Source organism: Polypterus senegalus, chromosome 9 (assembly GCF_016835505.1).
Source record: "Polypterus senegalus isolate Bchr_013 chromosome 9, ASM1683550v1, whole genome shotgun sequence".
NCBI lineage: Eukaryota > Metazoa > Chordata > Cladistia > Polypteriformes > Polypteridae > Polypterus > Polypterus senegalus.
In genome coordinates, this window is record NC_053162.1 from 137,629,452 (window position 1) to 137,646,248 (window position 16,797).

The window sequence follows — 16,797 nt, forward strand, 5'->3', positions numbered from 1 at the left end:
CAGTAAATTCAAACATCTTGTTGTGAAATACTGATTAAGAAGAGAATGAGATAAAACTAGCGGGATTGTAGCCTGTCAGCATTCCTTCTCTATGTTTGGGAGAATAGTTTTTAAATTTAATTTTCCTGCTGATTTTTAATTAACCTAATAAATGCAAAAATACAAAAGTGGTAAGATATAAAAAATAATTATAAAACAAAAAAGAAGCAAGATTTGCAAATATGTTCAGTGGAGCACTATTAACTCCAACATTTAGATTTTGAAATTCCCTTAAACCAAGTCAGAGTTGCAGGAGTCACCAATCAACAACAACAACATTTATTTATTTAGCACATTTTCATACAAATGATGTAGCTCAAAGTGCTTTACAGGATGATGAAAGAGAAACAAAGACAAAATAAATTTGAATTAAAATAAGGGAACACTAAAACAAAGCAACATCCAGACTCAGGAAGCTGGCCCCATTAAACACTACACTGTCCAACCTGCACACAATTACTATTAATACAATACATAAAAAATATATAAATATATATTACAAAATATATAAATATTTACTGTGTAATTTAAAAAACAATCATTTATTTGTCAATTGATATCTAAAGTAATCACTTCAACAGTGCTTTGATGATTATGAAGTGGAGACTTATTATTTAAGCAACGGGCAGTTTAACATTCAGACCTGCTTTTAACAGTAAGATCAATTTCAATACTATACATTGTGGCAAGGACTCTGGTCTACAGACACTGAATGTTAAGTATTAAATAAGAAGAACCTACACTGACTCTCTCATAATACAGTGTGAGTAAAATTCTACAAGGTTGATATACAGTGTAACATATTTATTGCAAGGGTAATTACTTCATGACCACTGAAGTAAAGAAATTATGGGGACTGAAAGCCTAAAGAATTTTCTCATAACTTCATTTGGCAATAGAGCATTCTCATGTAGAATACATGAACCCCTGCTGGATGTTATGAAGACCTAGCATCTTAGGACCTCCCTGAGCATGCTTTAACTTTTTTTTAGCATAAATTGAGACTCAGGAGTATAGGGACACCTTGGGCCTCTAGATTAAACTCTTGGTGAATGGTCCAGTTTTATCTGAAGGCTGTGTCAGAGGTGACCTTGGGTGTGGTGTAATAGCTGCTCCCTGCCAGACGCTCCATGGAGCTTAGAGTGGAAAGATGCGTGAGACAAGGTTTAAATTAGTAGGAAGATAATGTGGCCAGAGAGTTATAAAAGAAGACGAGAAAGTGGTAGAATTAGTTGAATGAGAACTTTGTGGTCCTAGAAGTAGCGAGTTCTGGACAGAGAGCACTGGATGAGCTATGTCAGCTACTAATTACACTGTTCCCTTTAATACGAGTCAAGTGGGGTACCTAGGACTTTTTTTTATTTGTCCCAGTGATCAACATACTCTGTTGAGTATTTTGTTATATAAACTTTTTGTTATTGTTCACAAATTATTTAAATTTTTATTTGCCTAGTTACAAAATGTTATGTGCTTCAATATGGAACAAATGGCAGATTTTTTAAATTTATATATACTGTATATAATTTGCAGTGGAATGGAATGCCAAATCTGCACCACTTGTTAAGATACATACTGTATGTGGTATGGAAACATTGGCACTTTGAAGACCAATGAATTGTAACTTCAGCATTCCTTGAATTACTTGTATTACTAAGTAATGCGGAACTTAACTCACTACTTTTGTAGAAAGATTATAATTTTATGATAGTTTTTAACATAGTAATGCATTCTTACTTCAGTGCAACTTTACCCTATTTAAAAGAGGTGACTGAAGATAGTGATCCCTTTAGCAGTTGCATATATTTATACTTTGGGGAAAGGATATTTGTGTTATCATTCATCATTCAAGTTGTTATAGAATATATGCTGTGAGAGATGATAGAGTGTAGGAAGAATACAAGACAAAACAGTTTGCAGTTGAATTTTTTGGAAAAAAAAGGCACCGTTTTTTTGATGTACGACTGGTTATTTCAAGATTAGAAACACAAAACTAGCAAAAGGAAATGAAACAATATAATTTAGTCTTACTGTATTTGTCCCTACATATTCTGTAAAAATGTGCTTCTCTACAAAAGCTGCCCTGGAGCCATTCATCTTCAATTTTTTATTAGCATCTGGTTAATTGCTATTTTTAGTTCATCAATCAAGAGCTACACTCCAAATTCATAGCTATGAAGTGAGAATGTGCCCACCTGAGTTGAGAAGCGCTTTACTAAACACAGAAAAGCTGCTCCATTCATGGCTAGAAAACATTCAATTCTATGTTTTCAAATAATCTAATAAATCACTAAAACATTCCTTCTTCCTCAGAAGGGTTCAAATCACATATGGAGCAAATAAACTACATACTGTAACTTTTCACATGTGTGTGCGTTCATGTTGAAGGCTTTCACTCATCTCTACCTCCTGTTTGCCTTTCAAATCCCTTGTTTCCATTCCCCAGCACTTACCACTTTCCATGAAATTGATCGCCTTGGCTTTGATTTGTTGTGTCATTTGAGATGTTGCTTCTAAATACCGCATAATATAAATATTTGGAGCAAAAAGCAACATATTCTGTTCTCCACATCCATAAGGCATGGCAAGAAGTTGGTCAATATTTTGCATGGCCCTGCCCATCACATCACCTATTTAAGTAGAGAAAGTAAAAATTTATTAACAAAATCAACACATTTTTTTTTTCATAAATTGAAAAATATCTGAAACAAAACTTTCATTGAACAGTTGTAGTATTATGGGTTGGGCGATTCCAACTTCATTTTCACATTCTTTCTGTTACTGATAAAAAGTGATGTTACTCCTTTTGGCTACTGTACTGGATGTACAGTTCTATGTCCTCTCAGGTACCTTATGGCCTGGTAAGAGCTGCCGTTGATATGTAGAACTTTTACTGGCTTCTGTTGTCTCCTAGATTCACAGCATGAGAAATCAAACTGTAATATTACGGTAGCCCTAAGAAGCTACTGCCTCAAGCAATGAAACATAATAGTATAAACAAATAAGATGTTTGGTAACTTAGAGGAGACCATTCAGTTCATAAAACTCCTTCTGTTAGCTAGTAGCTAGTTTTTTCCAATATTGTATTCAGATACTTTTTGACAATTTTTAAACATTTCTGTGTCAATTCCATTTTCAGTAATTTGTTCAAGATTAACGCAACCTTCTGTATTTAGAAGTGCCTTGAAATCATACTAAATATAAATCCTCCTTAATTTCAACTGGTAATTTCAAGTACGAGATTCAGTGTTTAACTGGGAGAAGTTTAATCAATCAGATTTATCAATACCTTTTGCAAATTGAAGGCCTAAATTAGGCCCTCCTCTAGGCCACTCTGCTAAAGAGACATTTAAGAGATTAGCTTTCCTTAGCATGATGTGCTGTTTAGTCCAGTGGCATATGTGGCTTGTGTTTGAGATGTAGGGCTGGTTTGTCAAAAGCCTTACACTGGAGAGAATTGACTTACACCGGTGAGAAGAGTTTGTGAGACTCTCACTGTCTTTCTAAATTGAGTGACATTCACGATTGTGCATGAGAATTGTTGTAAACTCTCACCAGGCTCAGGAGGTGGTGAGAAGCTTTGAGTAGTTGAATCTACTGTACATGGACCTCATTGTGTATGCAGATGGAAGATTTCCATTTTACTACTCGCCGTCTGATTTTGACCTCAAAATATTCCACAAAAGAGAAAAAGACACATCACAGAACCAAATGAAAGGAAAGATATATTTAAAATATATTTACAAAATTAGGAAGGAGGAAATAGTAAAATGTCTTGTTTGAAGAAAAAAAGGATGTTTAAACTCCAATCTTCTGCTAAAAGTTCAACAAGATGGCAGTGCACTCTGACACATCCTTTTCACAATGTTATGGGAGATACACGAGGAATGAGTATGGCTTAAGTATGCCTCTGGGTTAATTGTGTTTGCAGTGGCCTTTAAATACAGTAATTAATGCAGTGATTATACATTTGTAAGTTTAATATCTACTCTCTATATATAAAATCCTAAGCCTAAAAGTGCAACGATTTTATGCAATGATTTTATGTGACATTTTTATATCACATTTTCGTCACACTTTAAATTGGGCTTATTTTAAAACCTACATATATATGTTTGGTATCATTCTTTTCAGAGTTTATCAATCTTTAATGTAGTGTTATTATATTTTCAGATTCTTATTCTGTTTTTAAATTATACACTAAAAAATATCAAGAACTCACGTCCCGCAAGACAAGACTTTGTGCCAAAAGATTTAACCACACCTGGGATGGAAATAAAAGACAAAGAGTAGGACAGCTGCTGTATAGGCTTTTAAATGTTCAAAACACAGTGTGAGATGCAAGCCAGCAGCTGATCAAGCAAAGAGAAGGTAAAAAACTGTATTTGTTTCCCATTGTATCACCATTTAAGAGGCAATTTCAGAGGAGTGACCACGTCTCCTTAGGGTACGTTCAGTCCCCCTCTTCACAATGCGAGCTACAAAGACGTGAAGTGGCTGGCGCGTAGTGCAGGCCAGGGGGGTTGGCAAGTGAATTGAGCAGGGGGGAACCCCCTAGTACAAATATTATTTTTTTAAAGTTAAATCTAGGTTTAACGTAACAGTGGTGCTTCCTAGCTGTGAGAGGGATGCAGAAAAATGCAGAATGCGGATAATGAAATTGGGAGATTTTTTGGGATGTAGAGTGCCTGCAATGGTAAACTGCTAAGAGGACTTTTAGTTTGTGTTTGTTTTCTATGCCTCAAACCTGCATCAAACAAATTTATCTTTTTATATTACTATGTTGCCCTCCATCAAAGGAGGTTTCTATGCACAATGAAATAGTGTTACATAAAAACTTTAAGTGTAAATATGGGCCAACACTTAAATGGTTACTTTGCCACTGGCAATTTGACTGTGTGCAAATGGAGAGTTTTCTAATACAGCGTAGGATGGGATGGTGGCTCTGAAGCTAGGAATAGGAAGGTTGCCGGTTCGAATCCCATAAATGACAGAAGTGATTTTACTCTGTCTCTTAACCTGTAACTGCTCCATCCTGGGTATGATGTTAATCTGTATCCATCCCTGCAAGCAGATGTTCCAACTTGCGGGGAAAACTTATGGGTTGGTGGCAGGATTAGCACTCCAGCCACCGTAAAAAAACACCTCACATTGTTCCAGTGTGGTGCTGAGGTGTCACCTGCTACAGGTCCCACTTAAGGGTGGTTTGTTGTGTGGTGGGAGCAGCAACATGCTGTGCCATCACGTGCTCTGAATCTTTCCCTGTCTCTCTTCTAGTACAGTTTGATTGACAACACACGCTTTGGGATTTATCCCTCATTGAAGAACTTTAAGTTTATGTTGGAAGAAAGGGATTTTCTTCCAGGGGATTATTCGGGTCTTGCATCTGATGCTTACTGGGATGGTCTTCAGCTTTATCATGACCCTGCTCTGGATAAGCAGGTTTTAGAAAAAAGATGTTTTCTACCCCTGAATGTGCAAATCATCTGAGATTGGGACATATTTAGGAACTGGTCAAGAGCTACAGAAGATGCACCAGAGTTTTGCATCAGTGAGGCAGTGCCCTACAGTATTCTTTGGAAATATCTGTAGATACTGATGGTTTGTTATCTTGTCTGATACCAACTTGTATGCCATAAGGAGTAATCTGTAATTTTACCCACTGCCACTGTCTCATTGACTATTTCCTACTGACTTTTGACTATTGCTTATTATTCAGGGTGTAGATTTTTATTTTAGATTTTACCTAGGACTGAAACCAATGCTTTAGCTGATCCATCTATGAACACATCTGGGAGGTGTAAAGAAATGCTTGTTATTTCTGGTTCACCTGAAAAACAGCAAATCGGAAAAGAAATGTAAGAGATTTTCAATTATTCTTAATTAAGAGCATATTTTTGGGTAAAAACAAACACATTAAAGGTGTATCAATGATATCTCCAGCTTGAAATGTAGATAATCTATTTTTCTGTGATTATACAAAAAACTACATAGAGTTGTAGCAGTTTATATAATTGTCTTAATGACAGATTGAAATTTGTTTGAGAAAAAACAGAATCTCCAGAAGTTCTCATTTACTACATCAGACCTCTTTTTGTGGCAGATATGAAAAACAATTGGAACTGCAGTGACCTTCATTTTTCGACAAAGTCATTAACAGAATGTACATTACTACAGACTACTTATTCCATTCCAAAAATATAATTTAATGATTGTAAAATAAAATATTAGATATTACTTTAAAATATAAATTGTGACACGTTCAAAATATCTAAATTATTAAAACACTACATGATCCCAGTTTATCCAGTTATTTATTTCACATTGTATTTCACCAACAGAGAGAATGACACACATTTCTTTAGTTTGAAAAAAAGTAAATGCAAGCAGTAACCATAAACGCTGACAAAGAATATATTGAAAAGGAAAGAGCAAAAAACTTGAAATAATTTATAATCTCACCATGAGGACACAACAGTGCATTTTCTGCAGTTGATTGTAGTACTCCCTCTGACTTAAAAATGGAAATAAAGAGAGCAAGAAAACATTAATTAAATGTTCTGGATATTAAAGTATACTTATTTGATCTGGATTTTGGTGGTCCTTAACACTATGTCACATTTTTTAAAATTTATTTTATAAGGCATAATTTTCATTTACATAATCGTAGTGATTCAGAGAAAGTCAATGGCACTTAGCGTGACATACCTAGTGACTCATTAAAAGTAGTCTGTTGGTCATTCCTATAAAATCAAACAGATTTCATTTTGCTTTTAGTTGTAGGAGTGACCTTCATACATGAGAGATGACCAGCTATGAATGTTCATCCAGAAATTCAATGCACAGAATTCAGTGATGACAAAGAAGGAACACGTGTGTTTTAGACCTTGCAGAGAGAGAAGAGAATCTCGTTGTAGTGGGAATGGTACTTGGCAGTGTGTGTTTTAAAAATAACACAGGCTCAGATGTGTGTAAGTGTGCATAGTGGCCAGGCAGATCATCTTTGAAGGTTAATAAGAAGTTCAGCTCTTCATGTCGTTTAGCCGATTGCCTCATTAGAGCAATCCGGGGTCTGTAATTAGTGCAACTGCTTCCCTAACAGTTTAAAAATGAGCCTGACCAAGATAGTGGGGAGGTATCAGATTGGCAAAGGAAAGTCAAAGACAGAAATAGAAAGTGCGAGCTAGTGCAATGAGGAGAAGACATACAGTTGGCAGCCTCACGAATGAATGAGTGGCCGGTATTCTAAATCATTCTCTGTTGAAAACGAGGGAGGAGCAGGGAATGATTGGGCAGCCTCTTAAGGATCCCAGAGACACCAAGAAGGGTGTGTGAAAGAAGGAGGCATGGATCTGAGGCTTTTGGCAGACACCAATGGAGGAAAATCTGTTTAGGTGATCTGGAGAGATCAAGAGAGAAACAAGCGCTGGTTGAGAGAAATTAAAAACAACCTGATATCTGCATGGTTTTAGACAGGGCTTTTTAACTTATTTATTAGTGTTTTAATTCTCCACTTGAACACCTGTTTTTATGGATAAAAAGTTTATAAAGAAGATGGCTCTGCACTTTTTTATTGATAGACAACTGTTTGGATTAGAAATACTTTAACACATTTGCATGTACAGTATTCTCGCTGTTATTTCCTCATTGCCCAGGCTTATCTTGGCTCATGATTATCGATGGTCCTGGATTCAAGGGAGTATGGCACCTGCAGGCCTACCCAGATGGCCACACTTGTCTGTCTTATATCGTGTGTTACGTAAAACGTTACAACAGGAGGAATAGGGAAATAGAAGAGCAGTGCTTACAACTAAACCCGTTGTAACTGTTCACCCTTAGTATAGTGGCAGCTTGAAGATAAGCACTTAGTCAATAAATGTGACATGGACACCATTTGTTAGGCATTTAAACTGATAAGGTCTGGCAAAAAGATCAGCAACTGAGGTCAGCAAATTTGATATATATCATGACTAGAAGTTGAATAATGTGGCATTGGCCTTAGACAATATAATTACTAGATTCCTATTTAGACACTTATATTTTCATGAATAGAAGATAAAATTTGGAATGTGATCATTTTAAAGTAGATTTAGGTTGTTTAATGGTTACTAAACCTGAATAATTTGATTTGATACACTGCATTAATCCCTGAGGGAAAAAGCAATAATAAGTAAATGCATAAAAAGCTTGTCTTTTCAAAAATCTAATTTTGTCCTTTATATCTCAAGGCATGAAACTCTTTTCTCTCAGGAAGATGTATGGACCAGAGGCTATTAAGTTGCACACATGTTAGAATAATGCCAACACAGACATAGACAAAAAGGAACCCCCAGTGTTCCAAACATCAGGTATTAATCACCATTTTCACTCAGTAAATCCACCTTACAATCCTTACTTTAAATAGCAAATTCCATTTAAAAAATAATTCAAGGATTACAGTACTGGTATAAACTCACAAATTTTGCAGAAAACACATTTGCAAATTATTGAATAATAACAAGATACATTCTCAACTATGTATGACCTTTATATATGTTGATTTTAAAGACTGATTAATTAACTAGGAATATAAAAATGTAAATTTTGTAAATTACATTTTTAAACGATGTGGCAGTCTTTCTTTTGTATTGCAATTCATTTTTGTAAAGGAGAATTCAGAAATTCTGTAATGCTTAGTTTTTATATGAATACATTTTTAGTTCAAGTCATTGAAATAATCAGGTATTTCTCTTGCAATTTAGAGCAATGCTGCTAAAAATGTGTTGCAATCTGAAAGGTGGAAAAATTATTCATACAAAATTTTATTTAAATTCAATCTGTCTTTGATAAGGCAATCTAATTTGCTGTCAAGAAATGAATGCAATCACAATGCATAGTGAGCTGTAAAAGTCATAAACATCAGAGATGTGTCCTGGCTCTGCTCATAGCTCTACCTTTGCACGTCTCTTTTGGCTTTTGTGCTGTCCTTTTATTATGTAAAGCCTGCATTAACTCTGCCAATAATTAGCCTCTTGATTGGCTTATTAAGTCATTTAAGTCTTAGGTCATTTGGGGCTAGAATCACACTGCAAAAAATACACATGTAAAAACTAGACAAGAAAAACTTTTAATGGGAGTTGTTTTGCTTTTATTTAGCAAGAAAATCTGCCAATACGGTAAGCAAAATGTACCTGAAAACACTTCTTAAAGTAAGCTAAATAATCGTAAATACACATTTTTGGTTATTTCAATAATTCTTAACAATAAGGAAAACAAGATTTAGTGTCACAATATAAATACTCTTCATTTTTTGCAGTATAGAAAATGTGTCCTCCTTCTCTAACACACATAAAGGTGAAGCAATTTAATATGAATTACTGTGCAGTTATCTAGAGAGTCCTTACTGAGGAAAAGGCTAAGACAGTGTTCAAGCATTTCCTTTTTTTGTCTCATTAGAATGAATGTGCTTATTTGATTTGTGGGCTATCATTTTATTTTGAATTATGTTTGAAGGCATTCTTTCTTTTGTCCATTTCTCTTGCTTTCTTTGTGACAGCAAAATGTCCAATTTGAGACTGTTTTGCCTGTAGAGGAAGCAGCACCTCTCCCCTGTTGAATCTACTAAGATTGTTTGGTCTCAAAAGCCCAAGGCAGTCATACATCCTATATTTTTTTGTATTAGACAGTAAAAGCAAACATAATATACAACTTACCTCTACTAGCAATTTCTTTATGACAACATCGGCACGTCCAGTTTCTGGCAGAACTGCTGCCTCATTTCCACACAGGTCTTCAGTGCTCAGTGCCTCAGCACGTACAGTGACATTCACTTCACCTGGAGAAACAAACTGGATTGTCAGTTATTTTGATTAAAAATCATTAGTCTACTTTGAAACAACAAAAAAAAATCTCTTTATGCATAATCTAAAATGTTTTATTTAATTTAGTATACTGATGGATATAAACTGAAGCATAGTGCCCATGAGGAAAAAGTGGAAAGTCACACTTGTCATATTATCAACATATAACTAAATAATAATATACCCATAATTGCTCATTGAGGGATGCATTTATGAGATGTGGAGAAAACTCATAATTCCTTACAAAAACTGGTTAGATTTCACCCAACCATTCATCCTTTATTGATACCAATTAATTGAATGCATGATCATAGTGGGAATACAGACTTTCCTAGCAGCAAGTGCAACACAGGAAACAAATCCAGTTTGTTTACCAGTTTGTTTGCCAGAGCACACTATTACTTAAATTGAGCCAGCATAGAATCATAAACTTGCATGTACATCTTTGAGATCTGCAAAGAAAACCCTCACAAACATGGGAAAAGCATGTAAATTTATTATCAGCAAACCAGTCGATTGATTCTGAGTGGTAATATTAAACAGTTTATTCAAATAAGACATATTTCGGAATAGGCAGACAAGAAGACAAGGATAGTATTTAAAGAACGACAGATCAAATGTTTGCTTTACCCTGTCATGTAGAATCTATACTAATAAAAGGCAAAGCCCTCACTCACTCACTCACTCACTCACTCACTCACTCACTCACTCACTCACTCATCACTAATTCTACAACTTCCCGTGTAGGTAGAAGGCTGAACTTTGGCAGGCTCATTCCTTACAGCTTACTTACAAATGTTAGGCAGATTTAATTTAGAAATTCTACGTGTAACAGTCATAACTGGAATCTACTTATGTACATATATACCGGCCATAGCTTGCAGCTCGGTCGCTGTGTGAGGCGGAGTTGCGTCTCTCATCGTCACGCCTCCCACATAATTGAGTGCCTGCCCATATAATGCCGTCCGTCAGCGGCAATCCAATAGAAGCACTCTACCGCTAAATATTCGCGGGCTTAGGGCTGTGCTTATGGAAACGAAGATGAGATGGTCAGGGTGGTGTTTGGCACAAACTCAGCAAAAGTGCGAGAGAAACTTTTAAGTGCCAGGTCTTAGCTAACATTAAATAAAGTCGTGGACATCGCATGAGATAGCACAAGCACAGCTGTGAACCTTCGATGCATGTAGTCCGAGCGGCTCACATGAACTGACTGTGAACGCAGTATGCAGACAAAAAGCAACAGCTGCAAAGAGCGCTGAACAAAAGATGCATTGCACAATTGAGAAGGCAGCAGAAGAATATGAAGCGAGTGACGCATACAAGCATATTCAAAAGTGCAGCTACTGCGGAAACAAAGCACACGGTGGAAAAAGTCAATGTCCAGCAAAAGGAAGACAGTGTCAAAAAAAAACCCGTGCATGCAGTGTGTGATGTCTCAAATAAAGAGGAAGACAAGCTGTTTATTGATGCAGTAAGAAAGGAATCGATGAATGAAACCTGTTATCTTTACAATGGTTGACAAACATGGAATATAACTTGAACACAACACATCCTCCAAATACAAACCTGATTGAAAGAAATAATGATAATCAAATCCTTGATGACAGCAACACTCATAACAGTCACAAAATAATTACATTGACAATCATGTTACGTTATTTTCAAAATGTTTCCTTTTCTTTTTCATTACTTCTTTAACACACTACTTCTCCGCTGCAAAGCACGGGCATTTTGCTAGTGTACAGGGGTTAATCAGATATATCAGAAGTGCTATGTAAGTAACTAAGTAATTTTCTGCTTGTTACTCTTAAACATGCTATATACTATTGCACTTGAGTTAAACATTCCTGCTGTAAATCAATTCTTGCTTTTCCTAGTGACTTGACTTTGTTGATGGTCATTGCAAAACATAATTTTAGAAGAAACTGTACTGTTTTGAATTCAAACAGGTAATTGGTAGCAATAATGAGAATATGGGGTATACTTTTACTTTCTAGCAGACTTGGTAAAAATGGTAGCTTCAATCAGATTTGAACGTAACGCTTTGATCTGTATTCTTATTACAAAGTTGTAGAGGGTTTAGAAGAAACACAATGTATACTGAATCACGGTTTACTTTAACTTATTTCATACAGCATTGAAGTTTACAGGCTGCACATTTACATGTCCCACGGAATGAACTTGAAGTTTTAAGCACTGCACAGAAAAGAACAGGCGAAAAGAAATAATATTATGAACTATACACAATCTCCACCTCCTGTATGTTCTGTCCATGAGAGACTGTTTTACTAATTTGTGCAAGTGTTTAAACTGACCAAGGCATGCCGTCGCTCCGAGCTTGTGTTGTACCCTTGGGCTGGTATGCTGTAACTACACTTGCCTGTTTGTGCTCTGCAAACCAGAGAATAGCTGCATGTCGTAGTCTTACCTCTAAGGGTTCACCTAAATTCTTCACATTTACCACCAAGGAAAGGTCTTTGAATTATATGTACTATGCACATGCAAGATCAACAGTCGTATCCAGCTTGAATTTGTACCGCATTTTGAGGAGTAAAAAGAATCGGATAGAATAGGGAGTACTGCGTGTGCCCACGGAGGCACTTGCTAAACCACGTCTTCTTTGACTTTGCCTAATTTTCTTTGTCCAGTTTACATCTCATTTTCCTTGCAGATTGCCACCTCCTCTCTTTTTTCTATTCAGTGCAGCAGCCCCATTTCTTCGAGCGAGTACAGAAGCAGCTTGTACAGTGGCACTCATCTGTTTATTGTGTTCATTTGCATGAACTGCACACCGCATTTCTCTTCGTGATCACAAATGATGCAAAAAAAAGATTGAGCTGCCTAATAATACTCCATTCGCTACCGCATTATTACCGACAAAAACATATGTTAGCTCATTTTATTTTTCTAAAAATTTCAAAACAAATCAATCACAGCATTTTTTGACATTTTGGGGTATTTTGTTTTTCTAAATGTCCTTTCTTAGCAGTTATCTGCTGACCTAGATGTACCACCTTGCCAAATGTCAGCTTTTTAAATAAACAGGAAATAGTGTTATTGTTGATGAGGGAGTAAATGAGTCTGTCAGTCAACGTTGTATTATATACAGTATATACAGATTTGCCATACATTCATTCACTCAGCCATCTATTTCTAAACCAATTTAATCCAATCATAGGTCTGTGTGGAGCAAAAATATATCTTTGCAACATTCAAAATAAGGCAGAAAAAAAGTCAGTCAATTTAAGAGTACACTCATACACACATTTACTAAAATTTTGCAAGTTAAGAGTCCATCTAAACTGCATGTCTTCAAAAAGTGGGGAAGTTTCAGATTATCAGAGTAAAAACCCACCCAGACAGCAAGAATCCAAACCGAGTAGCCTGGGTGGCTAACTGTTGTGCCATAGTACTGCCCAATAACATGTTCATGCTTTATTTATTTAATTCAGTGCTTATATTTTCTTGACTAAATACAGTAAAATTGTACAAATGCTGCCTCAGAAGATTAAATCACCATATTTCGTGCTTAAGAAGGAAATGTTTTTTTAACTATTTTTATTTTCTGGGTTGATAAAAAATACATTATAATAAAGGATGCATAACACTTAAACATACAATAAGTAAAATCGGTTTCATATCAGAAAGGGTTTACAGCACTATATGTCATCTTGTTAAAGAGAATAAGAATTTGTTTACATACCCAGTGCTTTGGGAATAAGAGTCCAGTGGAATATTTTGGTCTCATCAGGGCACAGGCAGCTTTTGTATTCACACCTCTCACACTCTTTTAACTGATACTCAGAAGACTCAGCTGGAGTGACCTTCACCTGTAGAGTAATGGTGAAGCAACAAGTTAGAAACGTATAATTCCATTACACGTTATATTCTATTTTGTAAATTTAAAATGAATGTGCATTCATATATTTAGCAGTTTCTCTTGTCCAAAGTGGCCAAGTGTCTGTGATGGGGGTTGAAATGGCAATATTGACTTATACTCACCAATTAATGACTTACACGTGTATGAAAGAAAGACTAAATATATAGGAATTCAATACAAGTTCTAAATCAATGACTACAGTGTCCGTCACATGCTGATATATGGCATTTTTAGAAGACACCCAGAGTAATTACAATACAAAGTACCTTTAATATTATTGTGTAGCCTTGACCTGCATTAGTAAGGAAAATTTTAATTTCCCTTCACCATAAACTTTAAAGAAGTTGGATTTGAAATTATCCAATATGTATAAATAACTATTTAAATAATTTATGATTGATAAATTCAACACTGAATAGTCTAGAATGCAGTGTGCAATGACAAAAGATGCATGACTATAAAGTAAATTTTAAGAGTAAAAATGCAAGGCTGCATGCACATTATCAATGAACTGAAATCACACAGAATGTTTTCAGAACAGGATGACTTAACCTATGAAATAATCAATAAAAAATTATTTTCTATAAGTCGGACATATTCAAGTAAGAAAACATATATGATTGCAACTTAAATCTGTATATTACTGAAATAAGCATGTATTTATTTGTTTATTTATTTTATGGTCAACTAAAACAATCTATAATGGAGCTAAATCCATGGATGTATATTGTAGTAATGCCACAAGCACACTGTTAAGACAGGTTCACACTTGAATGGGATGCAAAGAAGATTACAGTCACTGGCCAGAAGGTTAAAAGTGGTGTCTTTTCTCTTCTAAGTGAACACCCAGCTTTGAAAGACTACAGCCTATGTGCACGTCACAAATAATTGGGAGGTAATAATCAAAACTGACTAGAAGCATAGGTAGAAAAATAGAGAGAGGAGAATCGATATTGACCAGAAGGACCAACTCACTTCACTGGATGTGCTGCCATTCAAGGGGTCCTCTCTGTGACAATAGTATGTTCAGTGAAGCATTTCTCAGAGCATTGTTTTTATCTACTCCACTGCACAATAAATGGGGAAATCTGTGTTTCCAAGCTTTTTATATTTTCCTACCACTGTAAAATCATTGATTTACAAAATAAGTAAGGCAAAATATATACAAAAAACTTACCATAATGCATTGGGACATGTAGTTAAAAACTGATGCTTTCAGCTTAAATTCTTCACCCCGGACCACTGAATATGGCAGTGTAAGCTCTACGAAGAATGGCTGGAATGCTGTCAGACCCACAGAGGGCGCTAGTCCAAATCCCTGAGGAGAAGTGCAAAAAGCATCTGCCTGCCATTCAGTAATGGTATCTGGGACTGTCTTTGGAATGTCAAGTGTGCCCGTCTCCCTGGGTAGTGAGAAAAGTCATAGAATTAATAAAAGGAAATTTTGGCAATAAAAATGTAATGAATAAATTAATCATAGCTATGTTTTAAGATGTATCTTATCTAATGCAATGCATTTCACAACAGGTCATCCACGTGAAGCTAAGCATGTTTGGGCCTTGCCAGTAGGAAAATCTTGGGTTGCTGATGGAAGAGGTGCAGGTGAGGCCAGTAGTGCTGGGGACACTGTTCTGTAAAAATGGCACAGTTTTTCAGATAAGACATAAAACTGATGTCCTGACTCTCTGTGGTCATAAAAGAACCCTGAGCATCCTTCGTAAAGAGCAGGGTGTATCTCGATGTCCAGGCTAAATTGCCCACCATGGCCTAGTCTTTCTGGTCCCTTAATCATCCCCTGTCTCTAATTGACTATTTCTCTCTCTCACCCCTTCAGCACCTAATAGCTCTTGTGTAGTGCTCGTACTGGCACAAAAATGGCTGCCATCGCATCATCCAGATGGATGCTACACATTACTGATGGCTCAAGTGGCTCCCCAATCACAATACAATGCACTCTGAGAAGTGAGTAAAGCACTATATACATGAAAATATTTTTTATTATTATTATTGTCCACTAAAATTTTATTTTTGCTGGTTAAAATTTGACTTTAGTCATTTTCGATATTATGCAAAATTCATTTATTTTATTAGAAAGACTCCAGTCTATTAAAAAGATCCACATATATTACACAAATTAAATTAAGATGGCATTGCCTATTGTAAATCTGATTGAAAATTATGAAAACTTAAACTGTTTCAGTATAATTTTACTTACCCAACAGAGACTAGATCCCAAATCCATGTTTCTGGAAAGAATTTACGGATTGTCTCTTTTACAGGTTGAGGACCTGGGCCACTCATACCAGCACCAATGGAAAATGGAACTGCCATTTCTTGTATTGCTACTGGATTTAATGATAAAAATAGAATTAGAACCTTAAACATCATTTTAAATGGATACACCTACAGTTTTAATTTGCTAATAAAAGCAGATTTCATAAATGTTTGGCATACTCATTTGTACTGTATTTAGTTCAAACAGTTTCTGGAACATTTCATTTACATGTGTCCAGGCTAAGTTCCATGTATTGACATAAGGAAATCAGCGTGACTGCTGAGAGTGAGAAAAGCCATCTATGTAGATGGAAGGGTTTATACACTAATATCAAGAGCTAAGTATCTTCACCTTCTTCAATAAAGTACCTTTTCTGTTCTAACTACAAATTTACCAACAGTGTTAATTGTGGCAAAGTGTATCTGTGCTTGCAGAATACACATGGACACAAGAAACACTGCAGAAGATAATATTTGTCAGTTGTTCTACCTGAAAATCATTGATTCACAGGAGTTTCATCCACATGTTTGGTATCCGAGTCTTATACTGTATAAAACAAACCTCAAGAGTCTGTGTGCTGGGAGCAGTGCAGTGACAGTATCTGCAAACTTCTACCTTTAAATTTAAAAATATTATTGTTCTATCAATGTCCTGTCTTGGGTTCAAAGCCTGTACATGCATGTACTAGAAAACGTATATATAAAAATGTGCCAATACTTTGGTATATATTAATGGCATTTTGCTAGTTTTTATTCTACTGGAAGTAT

General features: G+C 35.7%; 1 protein-coding gene across 2 annotated transcripts in view; it reads right to left on the minus strand.

Moving 5' to 3' along the window:
* LOC120535858 (alpha-2-macroglobulin-like protein 1) overlaps positions 1–16,797 on the minus strand; it is a 74,523-nt gene that overhangs the window by 20,540 nt on the left and 37,186 nt on the right. The window contains exons 18-24 of one of the 2 annotated variants that reach the window (XM_039763977.1): positions 15,971–16,097; positions 14,933–15,158; positions 13,579–13,705; positions 9,729–9,850; positions 6,499–6,550; positions 5,783–5,866; positions 2,490–2,666 (exon numbers count right to left, since the gene is read on the minus strand). In XM_039763977.1, coding sequence (XP_039619911.1) covers positions 2,490–2,666; positions 5,783–5,866; positions 6,499–6,550; positions 9,729–9,850; positions 13,579–13,705; positions 14,933–15,158; positions 15,971–16,097 — 915 coding nt within the window. Of the gene's footprint in view, positions 1–2,489; positions 2,667–5,782; positions 5,867–6,498; positions 6,551–9,728; positions 9,851–13,578; positions 13,706–14,932; positions 15,159–15,970; positions 16,101–16,797 lie in introns of both variants that reach the window. The other variant, XM_039763976.1, reaches the window with a different exon arrangement.